The sequence below is a fragment of the Typopeltis vanoorti genome, chromosome 8 (assembly GCF_054136105.1).
Source record: "Typopeltis vanoorti isolate ZY-2024b chromosome 8, IOZ_Tvanoo_1.0, whole genome shotgun sequence".
NCBI classification, from domain to species: Eukaryota; Metazoa; Arthropoda; class Arachnida; order Uropygi; family Thelyphonidae; genus Typopeltis; species Typopeltis vanoorti.
Genome location: NC_143556.1, coordinates 28,355,884 through 28,372,285, shown reverse-complemented (window position 1 = coordinate 28,372,285; position 16,402 = coordinate 28,355,884). Strand labels below are relative to the sequence as shown.

Genomic DNA, 16,402 nt, shown 5'->3' with positions numbered 1-16,402 from the left:
CTGGACACTCTTAGCATTCAAGAATGTGTGAGCAGGATAATCTAAATAAAATGGCGTGGAAAGGTTAGCAAAACAGGTGTTTAATGCTGAGATGGCAAGAAAGAGACCCAGAGGAAAGGTTTAAGTGGGTTGATTCAGTCAATAATAACTAATTTGGAGGAAAATTGTTCATAGGATATTAATAATAAAGTAAACTTAATTATGTAATGCTGACAGTAGCCTGAACAACCCCCCTTGAGGGCAAATATCAGATAACTGATAAACAAAGTGAGAAAGGACTTATTTCAGCACCTTTTCAAAGCTTCCCATTACTGATATCCCACACATTCAATAACAGAAATAATTGATCCCAAGATCACCTTCTCCCCAGTTTGTCATAACTGCTTTATAATTGAGCATTTGGAACATCTAGATAGTCACATCTACTTTACAGGACATTATGGCATGATCACACTCACCAACTGATGGCAAACAGTTACATTTTTAACTGAGATACCTTCTGATACTTTGAAGATGAAATTTCAAAGATGCTTCTTATTACTTTTTTTACACTTTTTAACCTCAAGTTCCCTCTTTCACATGCTGCTTGAGAAAGTTGTCTTGAAACAGCTCAATAAATTCTCCTTCATTCTTATTATGGGATATCTCTGCTACCCAAATGATGCTCTGATAATTTAAATCACCAAATAATGAATACTCACATTTAGTACCCAAAGGGCAATTTGATGATGCATTTCATCAGCCCCAGAGTAAAGGATGAGCTGCCAGGTCTGTAGCAATGCCTTAATATATAGCCTTCAATTCACTGCTACATTACTGTTACTGCTTTCATGAGTTTCTATCCTAAATGAAGTCAAATAATTTAATATCATTAGTAGTACTACCCCTACTCTCTCCTATCTCTTCTGTCATTCCAAAAAAAACTACTATATCTTTACACATGATTCCAGTTACTACATTTGACTCAGAGCAAGGTTTCACCAATCTTAAGCAAACAACCGTTGGCTATGACACATTCATCAAGGCAACAAACTTGACCCACTTGATTTATAATTTTTTCGTTTGATTTATATGTAATATAAATTAAAGATGCCAAGAAATTATATTCTTGGTTTCATCCTTTATCCAAGTTTAGGCAAACAAAGTTTGCAAGTGAAGTCATTTCATGACTGGGCTACTTGTATTATGGGATACTAAAGCAATTGAAATAAAGTCATTGGCCTGAATATACAAGTAGCTCAGTCGTAAAGTGACTTCACATGCAAACTTTGTTTGCTTATGCTTGGATAACGGATGAAAACAAGAATAAAATTTCTTGGCATCTTTAATTTATAACAAGTCACAGCTGAACATTTTCGTATAATTCCATCTATAGTCTGCTTTACCTAGTTGGGCAATTTCTCTTTTTTCATTTCCAGACATTATTATTATTAAGAGAGACAGCCAGGGACTCATCCAGAGAGGCTACATATTACATGCACCAACTATCATACCTGTTCTTGAATTCATTCACATTATTTGCACACACAACATCCAATGCCAATCCATTCCAATCATGCACCACTCTATGAGAGAAAAATCTAGCTCTCACCCCCCCCCTTCTTGACAGCATTCATCCTTAACCTCCAAGGATGTCTTCTAGTCCTTTCCCCACCCTTTCAGCAATTTGTATGTCTCAATCATTTCACTCCCTCTTTCTCCTGTTTGCTAGTGTTTCTGAAGTCTACAAATTCTCAATCTGTCTCCATAATCAGTATTCCGCCATCCTGATATATTTGTATTCATTCAGGATAGATATCAAGGAGAGATGATACCTATCTGATATCATTTTTAACACTCTTCCATGTACTCTCTACACTGTATCAGAATCACCATAGAAACTAGGAAAGCACATAAGTGTAATAGTCCAAGTGAGGTCTTATCATGGCATTGCAATTATCCTCTGAGTTGTATTTGCAATCTTTGCTATATGGCCCTTGAACTTCAACTTCCTGTTTACTAAAACTCCAAGATCCCTAGTCTATTAATTTCTTCTAACATAATCCCACCAATTTAATATGACATTGACTATCTCTTCACACCAAAATGCATGACTTTCGTACTTCAGTATTTGCAAATCGTTTTGCAAGTACTGCATATCAGCTGCATTCTTGAATACCCTCCCTATCCTTGCATCAGAAGCAAACAGCTGTGTGTTGCCTGTCAAATTCTTCCCTATGTCATTAATGTTATAACAGATTCAATATTGAATAATAATAGACCAAGATTCGATCCTTGTAGTACACCACTTGTTACTTTAAATCTTGCAAACTCACATCTCCCATATACCCTTTTTGATATGTCACTCTGCCATCCTCCTATCCTAGCCAATTATTCTCTACAGTTTATGGAACAGTATTCTATGCTGTATTCTATCAAAGTACTTCACAAAATTCAAAGGTCCAAAAAATCCAAAATTCAAAGGTGTGTTCATTCCCCTTGTCTAATTCAATGGCAACATTATTATATAACTGGTAATTAATTTACGGAATTGACAACGCATATAAAGCAAATTAATTCGTTGGAAGAAGACAAAAATAATCCATCGCAGCAAGTTTAAATACGAAAGACTATTCAAAGAATCTTCAGCAGCTCTAAAAAACGTTCCTAACCTCAACAAATTTGGGTGCATGAAACTGCCCCAAATTTGGGAGACTTTCATTTTGAGAACTTCAGCCAACTGCCAAGACTACCAAATTAGCCCGCAAGAGGGCACCATCAGGACTTTAGGAACCAAATTAGTTCTTATTTTCTTCCTCATTTGCTTTGTTAGTTCCTTAGTGCACATACCATATCTTTATGTTCCTGAAGATGGCAATGTGACATTGCCGAAATATAGAAGTGATTCATTAAAGTTATCTTTAATTAATTTACTTTATATGCGTTGTCAATTCCGTAAATTAATTACCAGTTATGTCTAACCAACGTATAAGTCTTACTACTAAAAACATTATTATAGAATGTGAACAAATTACTCAAACATGACCTTCCTTAGTAAACCCATGCTGTTCATTGCAAAGTTGAGATTCTCTGTCAACCCATTTCAGAATGCAAATCCTAACCAATCATTCTAAAATCTTCACCATCATTCCAGAGATACTGATAGTTGAATACATTAATCTTTGTACCACCTTTATGCAAAGGGATTACCACACATTCTTTCCACTCTTATGGAATCATCAATATTCTGAGACTTTAATTATATAGCTTGATCAAAGGAATAGCCAGTTCAGCTAAACCCTCTTTTTACATTTATGGTGATATCCCATCAGTCTTTATTGCTGAATTGTTATTTTTGTGCCACAGCTCCAATACCTCCTTCATCCAGTAAAGAGGTAACAATGAGTGCAATGTTCACATACCAGGTTGATAGCCCTTAGCACAATAGTCACTCAATAGCTGAACAATGTCTTCTGATTCTGTCACCAGCATGCCATCTGCTTTTAGTAGAGTTATCCTTTCATATTCATTCTTTCTTTTACTTGCAGCATAACAATAGAATTCATTTAGGTTGTCTTTAGTTTACAGAGCCAATTTCTTTCATACTCAGACTTAGCTTTCCATACAATAGTTGCATCATTCATTTGCAGGCACTTTTCTTATAATTTTTCATAACTTATATCATCCTTATGTACAAGGTATTCCTTCCATATCATCTTTTTCTTACAGATCTCTTGCTTAATAAGATTATACTTCTATTTCACTCCTATCCTCTTTATTCTTCTTACTCTAGAGACACAGTCCAATATTGCATCATTTAAGTATTTCTTAAACGCTTCCCATGTACTATCGATATCCTTCCCAACCAACAACTAATACAAGGACGCAGAACCCAGAATACTCCTCAGGTGGGCATAATTTCCGGTTTGTAGTTCAGCATGTAACGTTTTCAGAAAGGAACATTCGTAAACTTAGCCACTTCCCAAGTGAGTACTGCATGATCACTGTCACCAACTCGAGACAATACCGTTACATCTTTAACTGAAACTCCCTCTGACACCATAATCAGATCGAACACTCTTTGACCTTAAATTCCTTCAGTCACATGCTCAAAAGTTCAAATTCAGTTTCATTTTTTTCATAAGATATTACCGCTACTCAATAAATATTCTGATAATTAAAGTCCCCATTATGATTATGCGTTTCATATACATAATCTTTATTTGGTGATGCATTTCGCTGCCACTAGCAACCAATCCACTAGGACTGTAACAATGCCTGGCCATGTATTTGATCTTGTTATATTTAGCCTCATATCAGATGGCTTCAAACTCATTGCCACGTGAATAAATTGTTACTAGTATTGCAGTCATAGGTCTGAACTCTAACTGGATTCAAGTCATGTTCAAAAAGTCGGCTGTGTATATTTCCATTCCTTCATCGGATTAATTATTATTATTATTATTATGTAACACCTCCAGGAAGTCCAAGACTCATCGAGGGAGGACACCTACTCTACATCTCTCTGTCTCCACCACTCAGTCCACCAACTACAACTACACCAACGACATTTACCGCCCGCCACCACCACCATCACCACTAATATTTCTACAGACAATCACAAACATCCATGCCCACGGTAGGATTCGAACCCGTGGCCTTTTGGCTAGAGAGCAGATATGCTAATCGCTTAGCCAACGGCTGGCTATTACTATTATTATTAAGAGAGACCTCCAGGGAGTCAGAGACTCATCGAGGGAGGCCACATACTACACACACCAGCTATCATACTTATTCTTGAATTCATTCACACTGCTTGCACTCACAACATCCAACGGTAATCCATTCCAACCATGCACCACCCTCTGAGAGAAAAATCTAGCCCTCACACCCTTCTTGGTGGCCTTCATTCTCTGCTTCCAAGGATGCCCTCTCGTCCTTTCCCTACCCTCCATAAATTGAAAAATTCCATCAATTGAAATCTTGTATTACCCTTTCAGAAGTTTGTAAGTCTCAATCATATCACCCCTTTTTCTTCTTTTTGTTAGTGTCTGCAGTCTACAAATTCTAAATCTGTCTTCATAATCAGTATTCCACAATCCTGAAATCATTTTTAACATTCTCCTTTGCACTCTCACTCTCTCTCTACTGTATCAAAATCACAATAGAAGCCAGGCGATCAGACCTGCGCACAATAGTCCAAGTGAGGTCTTATCATGGCCTTGTAAAGAGGCAAAATAACATCCTTATCTTTGCATGTGAACATTCGTTTCAGCATTGCAATTATCTTTTGAACTGTATTTGCAATCTTTGCCACATGGTCCCTGAACTTCAATTTCCTATCTATTAACACCAAGATCCCTAGTCTCATCAGTTTCTTCTAGCCTAATCCCACCAATATAATATGACATTGGATATCTAATTATGGTGAAGTGAATGACTGACATTGAAATGACACCCATTTTCCCATGCCCACAATTCCAGCCTATTCAAATCATTCTGCAAAGACTACATATCAGCAGCATTCCTGATTACCTACCTATCTTTGCTTCATCAGCAAATAACTGTATGTCGCTTGTCAAATCCTTTCCAATGTTAATGTACAAATTGAATAACAGTGGACCAAGCACTGATCCATGTTTGCAAGGTTAAAAAAAAAAAAAGTGGTACACCACTTTTTTTTTTTTTTTAAATCGTTGTACTGGTTATGGGTAGTACTACCCTTACATCACGTCAGACTTAATATAGGCCTAAGCCTTTACAAGTGTTTTACCTTATGCCTTTTCTAGTTATCATTGTAGTCATTCTCTGGTAGCAATGCCATGCCACCAGTGTGCCCTGTAGGGCCCTCAAGGAAAGAACTTTTATATCCTTCAGTGTAAACCAAAGCTGTTTTAAGTCCTTATAACTATCTATGCTCCATACGCCATGTAAAGAGATGGTGGCATAAACCTCGGAGTCGTCCCATGCTCCTCCCGTATCTTACTAACTAGATCTTGGTTATTTTTATAATAGTTCACTTTATTATTATGACTAGTGGGTGCCCTGTTCCCACCACCTGTTCCTTAAACCTTGCAGACTTGGATCCCCCTATACCACTTTTTGATATCTGTCAGTCAGCCACCCTCTTATCCATGTTAATATTGTATAACCCAAACCCATTTTCTCCAATTTATGCAACAGTCTTCCATGCTGTATTCTGTCAAAAGCCTTAGCAAAATCCAAAAGTATCATGGTAGCATTGTTATAGAATGTGAGCAAGTTGCTAAAACATGACTTTCCCTTAGTAAATCCATGTTGTTCATTGCAAAGTAGAGATTCACTGTCAACTCATGTCAACCAATTATGCTCGATGGCATTCATATCATTGTCATGTTTGCACAACATAGCTGATCTTACACATGCATTCTCACTATTCCTCCCAAAATAATCTAATTTTCCTGACTCTGCATAAGGTCTCACCACAACAAATAATTTCTCCAGGCTACTGATGCCAAATTCATTCAAGTACAGGGTATCTCTCAATATATAAGTCTTTATTACTACCAAACACTCCATACATCCAATCACTCACACCCATTTCTTCTACAAAAACTGCACATTGAATCATTTGCTATCATAGCCCTCCTTAACTCTGTACTGACATGTCTTGGCAATAAGCTAATAATTTTCACTCTCTCGGTTTTCTTTTTTGTTTCTTCCAAGAATTCTTTCACATCTATTTATCACTATTTAAATCATTAGTTAAAACAAGCACTACCATCTCATTTACTTTTCTTTTCTGTTTCTCTGTTACATGTCTCATTTTTAGTTTTCACTCCTAAAAATTTCAAAGTGATGGCTTTGTTGGTGAGCATGAATTTCATGAATGAATCTCCACACTATATTACTTCGTTACATTTTAATCAACTCATCTTACCTACTTCAGTGTGCTCTCTTTCTGTTTTGTTCATTTTTCTTATCCTGGATCTTTAATCGTTTCTCAATTTTTTCTAATTCTCTCATCAATTGTCTTATAATTTCTTTTAATCTGGATATTTCAAATGCCAAGTTAGCCTCACTTATATCCACAACAGTGGTGTTGTGACACTAAGCTGGAGAAACGTTCTCATCTGTGGCATCTATGTTAAGTTGTACTTCTGACACAGCCTTTGGCAGATTTTTGGCCATTTTCAAGACCATCTAAAATTAACAATATATCTAAATTATACTACTAAATACAATAAATCTACTAAAACTACAATAATATACTAAAAATATACCAATTAATCTAAAAACTAAATACTGTATTTTTTCATGTATAAGACGCTACTTTTTTCTAATATTTTTAGACCAAAAATTGGGGGTAGTCTTGTACATGGGGAGTAACTGGTTGAGAGACCCAGGGCTGCCATGGCAAAACTGCCGGTACCCTGTCTCCACGAACAGGCTTCTGTCAATCATTAGCCTGTGTTAACTCTGTCGACTGACGTCATTAACGGCTGATTCTGAATAAACCAATCAGAACTCTGAAAGCATTCATATGTCTGCAACTCGTTGGTGGGGTAAGTTAATATATTAACAATATTTTGAGCACTAGCCCATAAAAATGTCTGAAAATAAAAAACGATGAAGAAAATGATATGTCCGGAACTGAGAGTAATGCATAATTTCTTAGTATGTATCTTAAAAACATTACCTAATTACTAAATATACTTTGAATATTTAAAATAATATCAAATGTGTTCTGTTTTATGTTTAAAATATTGATTTCTTAATTTTGGATTCAAAAAAGTAGGGTTCGTCTTTCACAGGGGAGGGGGTGTCTTATACACGGAAAAATACAGTATATATCAAGAAAAAAAAAAACTCCAGTCTTACAGGATTACAATCCTCTGAAAGCATAAATGAATTCCGTTATCAGCAAACATCCATAATAACATAATAACATTTCCGCATTCAAAATTGCTTCCATTCTCCCCTAAGTCTGTTAAACCACAAGCAGAAGTTATTTTATTTCAAACTCAGAACAAATTTTTCTTCCACTTCATTTATTCCTTCTATGTTTTGGAACAGACTTCTCTTATATATTATTATTATTAGAGACCTCTAGGGAGTCATCAAGGGATGTCAAATATCACTCAAACCACCTGTCATACCTTAACTTCACTATTTGCACTTACCACCTCCAAAGGCAAGCCATTCCAATCATGAACACTATTGAGAAAAATCTCTCACCAATTTCTTGAATGCATTGATGCTCAACTTCCAATGTTCCTTCAACTTCTCTCTTGTCCTCTCCCCACCCTCTAAAATGAAAAATTCTATCTACTGTATCCTGTATGACCTTTCAGAAGTTTGTACATCTAGCATATCACTCCCATCTGCTAGCATCTGCAGTTTCCAAATTCTCAATCACTCCTCATAATCTACATTCCACAGCCCTAATATCATATCTGCATCACCTTGGAAATGAGAGCACTGTAATCCAGATGAGAGTGTATCTAAGTCTTGTGAAGAAGCAAAATAATTTCTTTATCCTTACATGTCAATGTCCATTTCAGGAGCATTATAATTATCCACTGAATTGTATTCACAGTCTTTGCCATATGGTCCCCAAACTTCGACTTCCTATCTACTCAACTCAAAGATCTTTAGCTTGGTCAGTTTCTTCTAACATATCATGCCAATATAATAGTCAGCTATCCTCTTATCTAAACTAGTAATTTGTAATCTAATCCAACATCTTTCAATTTATATAACAGCCTTCCATTCGCTGTGTAACAAAATTTGTTTTCCTAGCTAAAATAATATGATTTTTTTAAAAATGAAAAACAGCATGTAAAATATCCTCAGGTGGGAAAATTTGTTGTTACATCAGTGATTAGTTTCAGCTAAGGAGAGGAAATCTTATGTATAAATAAAGATTTATATATATAGTACTTAGAGATTTGGATTGGCCCTGAGTATATGAATTTTAGTACACTTTTAATATGCAGTATCCACCAATTAAAAGAGAGGGAGAGAGAAATATAATAAACCAGAACACCTATGGTTATGGCTCACTACAAAAAAAAAAGATTCTCCCTTTGCAAGAATTACAATCCTCTGAAAGCATAAATGAATTCCGTTATTAGCAAACATCCACGTAATTTTACCTCTGCTTCTTCTTAGGGTAATGACCTTATTAAGTTCATGACAATTTTAGAAATGAAATATCTTTGACAGGAATCAAACATAGGAATGTTATTACCTTAAGAAGTGGCCTAAGCAAAATTAAGTGGACGTCTGTTTAAAAATAATTTTCCTATGAAATTGTTAGAGGAGATAATACTTACACAGGCTGCTATACAGGAAAAAAAAAAAAGAGTGCCAAAATAAGCATCCCCTGATGGATTTTTCACGTTACCAGATACAAGTTTTGTGCCCAAATGATGCTAGCCATTGTTTTGAAGTGATGTTGCTCTACAGTTTATAGCAATTTTCAGTTTATTAACTGGCTTGCAAAATTCTTGAAAATTCAACAAATGGTTCGAATCAGTCGATTCCTTTGCACCATTGGCTGTGACAATGATATAAAAGTAAAAGTTAGCAGAGGAGAAAGCAAAAATTTACTTTGATATAAAGAGCAGTCATGGATGTTCAGTGGAGAAAAGAGTGCAGCACCTATTCTACATTGTCAATATTAAAAAAAAATAAAAAAATAAAAAAAAAAACATGGAAATCTGGCCTAGCACACCAAAATTCATACTGTTCACAATACCGTATGGTCTGAATCACACTAACTCCATTGTTGCCATCAAAAGCTGGAACAGTAGTTTAAAGAAAGCAGTGAAGTCTTACTCCACCATCCGAACCTGAATCAGAATGACTGCTTCTCACTATCAAAGATATAGGAGAATCTTATTCTAATCACACATTAACATTTTTTTAAAAATAATACATTTCCTCTATTAACCATTTGTGTTATTTTATGTATAATATAATGCATTTCTTACTATTTTAAATAATCCACTGTTTGTATTCTAATTTGTATTCAAACTACTTGATGCAACTGATGATGACCTGTAATTTACAGGCTGAAATATTTGGCTATTGAATATATATTATTCACTCTTTTCCTTGCATTATCATGTTAATTTGTTAAACCTATGCAACAAGCATTGCTAAAACAACAACACGTATATATGTTTGCTTACCTGCATGGTGACTGTTCTGTTCTTTCTCATTATATACTTCATTTTCATCATCACTACTTCCATCTTTGGAATAAATTGGCCCATTTTCCAGATGACTATTTGTGGAGATAGACTGATTTACATCTTCTGGATCAAGATCATCTTGGAAGCCAGCAACCATAGGGTTATTTACCTCATCATCACTAAAGTAAACCAGAATGATTAAAAAAAAAGATTCAATTGTACCATATAACAAAAAAAATCACTACTGATAACTTCACAAAAATCTTTTGGCAATCACTTATTTCACTGTGAAAGCCTTATGAGTGACAAACTTATGCAAAAAAGAAAAGGGTTGCAGAACATTTGTTAAAGGATAATAACTAGGAAATTATTTTTTTAAATACTATAGTTTTTTTCTTTCATTATAGATATTAATTTTCATATGTTCTCGACATGTGCTTTTCTCAATAGTAGTTTTGATTATATACAGAACATACGATAGTCAGCAAATGGAAGCCAATGGTGCTGAATTCATTAATTCAGAATGGATTAAGTCTAACAGGTATCAGATACCTATAACAGTTTTACAGGTATTTTACAGTCCACCTAGCACCTGTCAAACATTTTTAATAATTACACTGAAGAAAAATTCAGTGTAATCACTGTATTCAAAGTAATCACTAAAATCTAAGGAAATGTATATTTTAAAAATCCGAACTAGAATCTTTTAAACATTTAAAGAACTAGTTCAAGAAGACCAAATTAAGCATATGAAAAACAAAGAATATAATTTGGTGAGATGGATACGAGGGTGGTTGAAGGAGAGATACCAGAGAGTGGTTTATTCAGGAGTGGAGTCAAAAAGACGTCTTGTGACTAGTGGAGTGCCGCAGGGCTCTGTTCTTGGACCACTGCTTTTCAATTTGTTCATCAATGATATTGGAAAGGATCTGAGAGGAAGTGTTCATTTGTTTGCTGATGATGCAAAGTTGGGTAGAGCAATTGTGAGTGCACAGGATGTCAAAATTTTACAGGATGATTTGGATAGTTTGGAGGACTGGGCTAGGAAAAATGGATGTCAGTTTAATGTGGCAAAATGTAAGGTTATGCGCTTTGGGGTGAAAAGAATAGCAGCAGTATATCGCATTGGTGGAACCGTACTCCAGGAGATTGATGAGTCCAGGGATTTGGGAGTGTTGGTGGATAGGGAGTTGAAGTTTAGGGGGCACATTGCAAAAGTGACTAAAACAGCTCACCAAATCACTTGGCTTCTGAAAAATACTTTAACATGCAGAGACAAACAATTTTTTGTTCCTCTGTATCGAGCCTTGATAAGACCCCATCTGGACTACTGTGCCCAGTTATGGGCACCAGGGTTTCTTTGTGATGGGGAGGAAGTGGAGAGGGTCCAGAGACGAGTGATCAAGATGATAGCAGGTCTGTGGAATGAACCTTATGAGAATAGGTTGAAGATCTGTGGGTTGCAGAAATTAGACGATAGGCGAAGGAGGGGTGATATGATTGAGACATTCAAATTACTGAAGGGTTTTTATAAGATTGATCCAGAAGATATTTTTGAAAATATGACTGGTGGTGGGAGGACTAGGGGCCATGCATGGAAGCTGGGCAAGAGAGTGGTTGACAAGGGTGTTAGAGCTAGGTTTTTTACTTGGAGAGTGGTGAATGAGTGGAATAAGCTTCCAGAGTCTGTTGTGGGTGCTACGACCATGAATGAGTTCAAGGCAAGATATGATAGATACTGTGTGAATGTTGAATAGTTGTTCCAGACATGATGTTAGGGCCTCCCTCGATGAGTCTGTCGACTCCTTGGAGTTTCTCGGAACAATAATAATAAACTATGTCTATATATAAATGCCTGGAGCATGAAGAACAATGAAGGTAAGGTTGTTGTGTTGGTGAATATGCTGTGGCCCAAAACTGTTGGCATTAGTGACATCAAGAATCAAGTGTAAAGGGCATAGTATTTTAGGAATAGAAGAACAAATAGAGGAATGGTGAGAGGGATACTGTTAACGATATCAGATAATCTGAGTCCAGTTAGTGTAAAATCTTGTGAAAACAATAATAATGCCCTAATGCAGCAGTGGGTTTCAGAATATCTGGTGAGTGGAAACTAACAGGATGAAAAATAGCATTAAACTGATGATGTACTGTTATTTTCAGTACAAAATATCTGTACTTTCATTTCATTAAAGTTAATTACTGTGGTTATTGTATAAATTATTATTCATTCAGCTCATCTAAAGATCCCCCCACTCCCCTCTCACATCCAGGAGTATACCAAATTAAATGTATGTATAATGTGTGGTACACTGGTGAAACTGGATGCACAGCTGACATCAGGGACATAAAAACACATATCTACCTAATCCACCATGGAAATTAGGCCTTTCTGACCATACACTGGAGATCTTCAAATAAAATTGACTGGAAAAGCACTCAACTCTTACACCACACAGAAACATGGTATGAAAGAAAATTTAAAGAAGAGCATGGAACAATCACAAAAGAACCAAGCTTAGCAATCTGAGATTGCCTAGAGTACCTCACAACAAATATCAATGATCTCTACAACAACAACAAAAAAAAAAAAAAAAAAAAAAAAAAAAAAAAAAAAAATTGCAACTTTAAAGTAAAAATAATGCCAAAAAGCGGCAACAGGAGATCATAGTTTTTTTTTTTTTTTTTAAATATATATATATATATAGTGCACACCTCCAGATTATGGAGCAGTGATTAATTTTTTTTTTTCTTTCCTACCTCCATGGCCCGTACTGCAGTTTAACAATATCTGGCCACTATTTTATTGCCACCTGGATTGCCTCTGGTCATGAAATTAAAATGAAAATAGATGTTCCTATTATGTTGCTCTGAAATCTGTACCCCTCCAAATCTTTGCAATGGAACTAGGCTTCACGTAAAAATCATTGAAACAGAATATGTTAGAAGCTGCGATATTTACAGGTCTTGGTATTGGAGAAATTGCCTTCGTTCCTAGGATACCCTCATTTCTTCAGACTATCTGCATTCAAATGGTTTACAATTTCCAATAAGCGTTTGCTTTGCAATGACAATAAAGTCCAAGGACAGACTCTTAGATATGCAGGTTTAGATTTAAGAGGTGAATGTTTCAGACATGGGCAGTTATATGTAGCATGTTCTCAAGTTAGCAGTCCTGAGAATTTAATTAGTTTTGTTGAGGATGATGAAACTTCTAATGTTGTAAACATACAAAGAAGTGTTATAATGCTCACAATTCTATGCCATGATGAAACAGCACCAAATACCCTGAAGTGAACCACTGGCAGTATAAGTGCACCTCAGCAAAGTGAGAGGGCTCAGCTAGTATGTGTGTGTGTGTGTGACTAAGCAAAATATCACAGGTCAAACCAAGGAATGATTACAGTAATAAAGTATCAAGACTAAAAGTAAGGTGTAAAAAAAATATTTTATTTATTATTTTTAACTGCAACAGGTCTGGTTAGACGGGTTAAGTAGTTTAGATATGATGTAGCTTACTCTAGTATGTTGCTAGTTGCTGTAATTTTGTTGCATTAAAAAAAAAATAATAATAAAAATATATATAGATATATTCCTGAAGATGAGCTTAATGTAAAGGTCAAAATGTAGAATTTTATTAAAGTTTTTATCTCAAATGGTAACTGACTCCATAAATTGAATATAATGAATATAATGACTAGTAGTAAGATAATCTCCCTTGCTGATTTCAACACCCACAAATCAGACTGGCTTCCCTAATCCAACTTCAGAGATCAAGCTGGAAAAGAAGCCAAACTGCATACTTGTCAGCAACTATTCATCAACCAATCAGAATTTCATGTAATTCTCATTCTCCACATCCTGGCAAATTTCTTGATCAGCTTTCTATCTAAATACACTATTTTTCTGATGTCCTTCAACTGAAAGATCAAAGAAATGCTAAGAATCAGCATTTAGTCTGATTAGCTCTCCTCTTGGCAAGTCTGACCACAACCTTATCTGTCTTCTTTGCTAAAGATCATACTTTTCCCAGTCAATCTATCTCATATCTTGTAACACTAAAATGGTGCTAACTGAGATGACCTTCAGGATTTCAAAGCCTCAAGTTACCCGGTCTAATTACTGCTTCCACTCTTTTAGTCCTAGTACCTGCTCTGATCTAATAACCAAAATTATTCTTGCTGGAATGAGGTAAATTACCCATTCCACTCAAAACCCTTATATCTAAGTTCTGGTTCTCCAACAACTGTGCCAAACCAGCTGAAACCAAAAATTCAGTATCTGTCCAATAGTTAAAGTCAAATAATTTAGCCTTTCACTTAACTTACGCTACAGCCCATAAAAAAAATGCAAAAAAAGTCATTAACAAATCCAAAACAGACTTCGTAAGAGACAAAAATATCACTATGCTTGTCTTCTGCTGAAATAGCTTCTCCAGCCAAGCCTTCTGGTTATTTGCCAAGGCTGAGAGATGCAACTTCTGCCTTCTATGGTTCCACCTTTCATATTCAGATGGTACAATTGTAATATCCCCTAACGATAAAGCAACCCCCCCCCCCACCCAGACACCAATATTTCCTCCAATTCTTGTAAAAATGGCCAAAGAAAATCTACCACTATTCATTGTATGCCTCCTCTGATATCTTTCACCAGAAGGACATCAGAAAAAATACTTAATAGCCTCAATACTAATAAATTTCCAAGGATTGATGATATTCCTCCAATTGTATTAAAAGATCATGCTCCTGAACTGCATCACCTATTCAAGAACACCCATTCTACATCACCATTCAAGCTATCAAATTCATATAGCCAACAGCTTGGAAGCAAGCTTTTATCTAGCCTATTCCCAAAAGAGGAAATAAGTCAACCAGTTTTTAAGTCAGAGCAATAGGTGAACCCTACTGCCCTGACTTTAATACTCTCAAAAATAATGGAAAAAGTCATCAATGGCCAACTACTTCACTACTTGGAGACTCACCATTATGGACTGGGCCATTCTTTCTACATAAGAGATCTCATAGATAACCTTGCCCACCTTTGGACACAGGCCATGGAAAACTTTGGAGAAACTCAAGTGGTTGCTCTTGATATTTTCCTAACATTTGATAAGTCTTCTTCTTATTGTGCTATCTTCTATCGAAGGTCAGCGACCATCTTGGCGAACAAACTGCGATCTTGTGTTAATCTGAGCAGTTGTGCACTGCTCTTTCCTGTCCACGTCTTGATGTTGTCAAACCATGATATTCTTTTTCTTCCTCTAGTTCCTTTGCCATCAATTCTTCCTACCAAAATAGTTTGTAGAAGTTGGTATTTGCTGTTTCTCATGATGTGTCCAAGATATGGTGTTTTTCGTTTCTTGATTATTTGTACAAGATGTTTAGCTTTGCCAATGGATTTTAAGACATCTTCATTGGTAATTTTTTCTGTCCATGATATCTTTAGCATTCTTCTGTATAGCCACATCTCAAAGGCTTCGATTTTCTTGATGGTTGTCGCCTTCAATGTCCATGTTTCAACTCCATAGAGCAGAATAGACCACACGTAGCATTTCAGCATTCAGCATCTGACTTCCACGTTTAGGTCTTTATTGCAGAATAGTGTTCTCATTTTCATGAAGGACTGCCGTGCAACTTCAATCCTTGTCTTTATATCTATTTCTGGATCCCACCGTTCATTAAGCCAGCAACCAAGATATTTATATCTTGACACTTGATCAATATTTTTCCCATTGAGTGTCAGTTTCATTGATGAGGCTGGATGTTTGCTGATGATCATATATTTGTCTTGTTGATGTTTATATTTATTCCCATTCTTTGGCTTTCTATGTATACTCTGTCAACGAGTTTTTGGAGATCCATAATGTTATCTGCAATTAGCACGGTGTCATCTGCATATCGTAGGTTGTTAACAATCTTTCCATTTATTGTGATTCCCTCTGGACATTCTTCCAATGCTTTTTTAAAGATTACCTCTGCATATATGTTGAACAGGAGTGGTGAGAGCACACATCCTTGTCTCACTCCTCTTTTGATGTTAATATCACTGGTGGTAATGTTGTCTAATTGAACGGTAGCTGACTGATTCCAATACAGATTTGTTATTAGTCTTATGTCTTGTTCGTCTAGCCTTATTTGTTGAAGTCTAGTATTGTGGTTTTCTTACCAATCCTACCCTTTGTGAGTAGATTACCAGTTCCCTTCCAGTCATACACTGAGATCATGGTGGATTTCATCAGTTTT

General features: G+C 35.8%; 1 protein-coding gene across 3 annotated transcripts in view; it reads right to left on the bottom strand.

Annotated features, from left to right (window-relative positions):
• The window catches only part of LOC150103873 (rab-like protein 6), a 330,329-nt gene that overhangs the window by 99,416 nt on the left and 214,511 nt on the right, over positions 1–16,402 (bottom strand). For all 3 annotated transcript variants that reach the window (XM_090396585.1, XM_090396584.1, XM_090396583.1), the window contains exon 13: positions 10,158–10,339. In XM_090396585.1, coding sequence (XP_090252711.1) covers positions 10,158–10,339 — 182 coding nt within the window. The remainder of the gene's footprint in view (positions 1–10,157; positions 10,340–16,402) is intronic.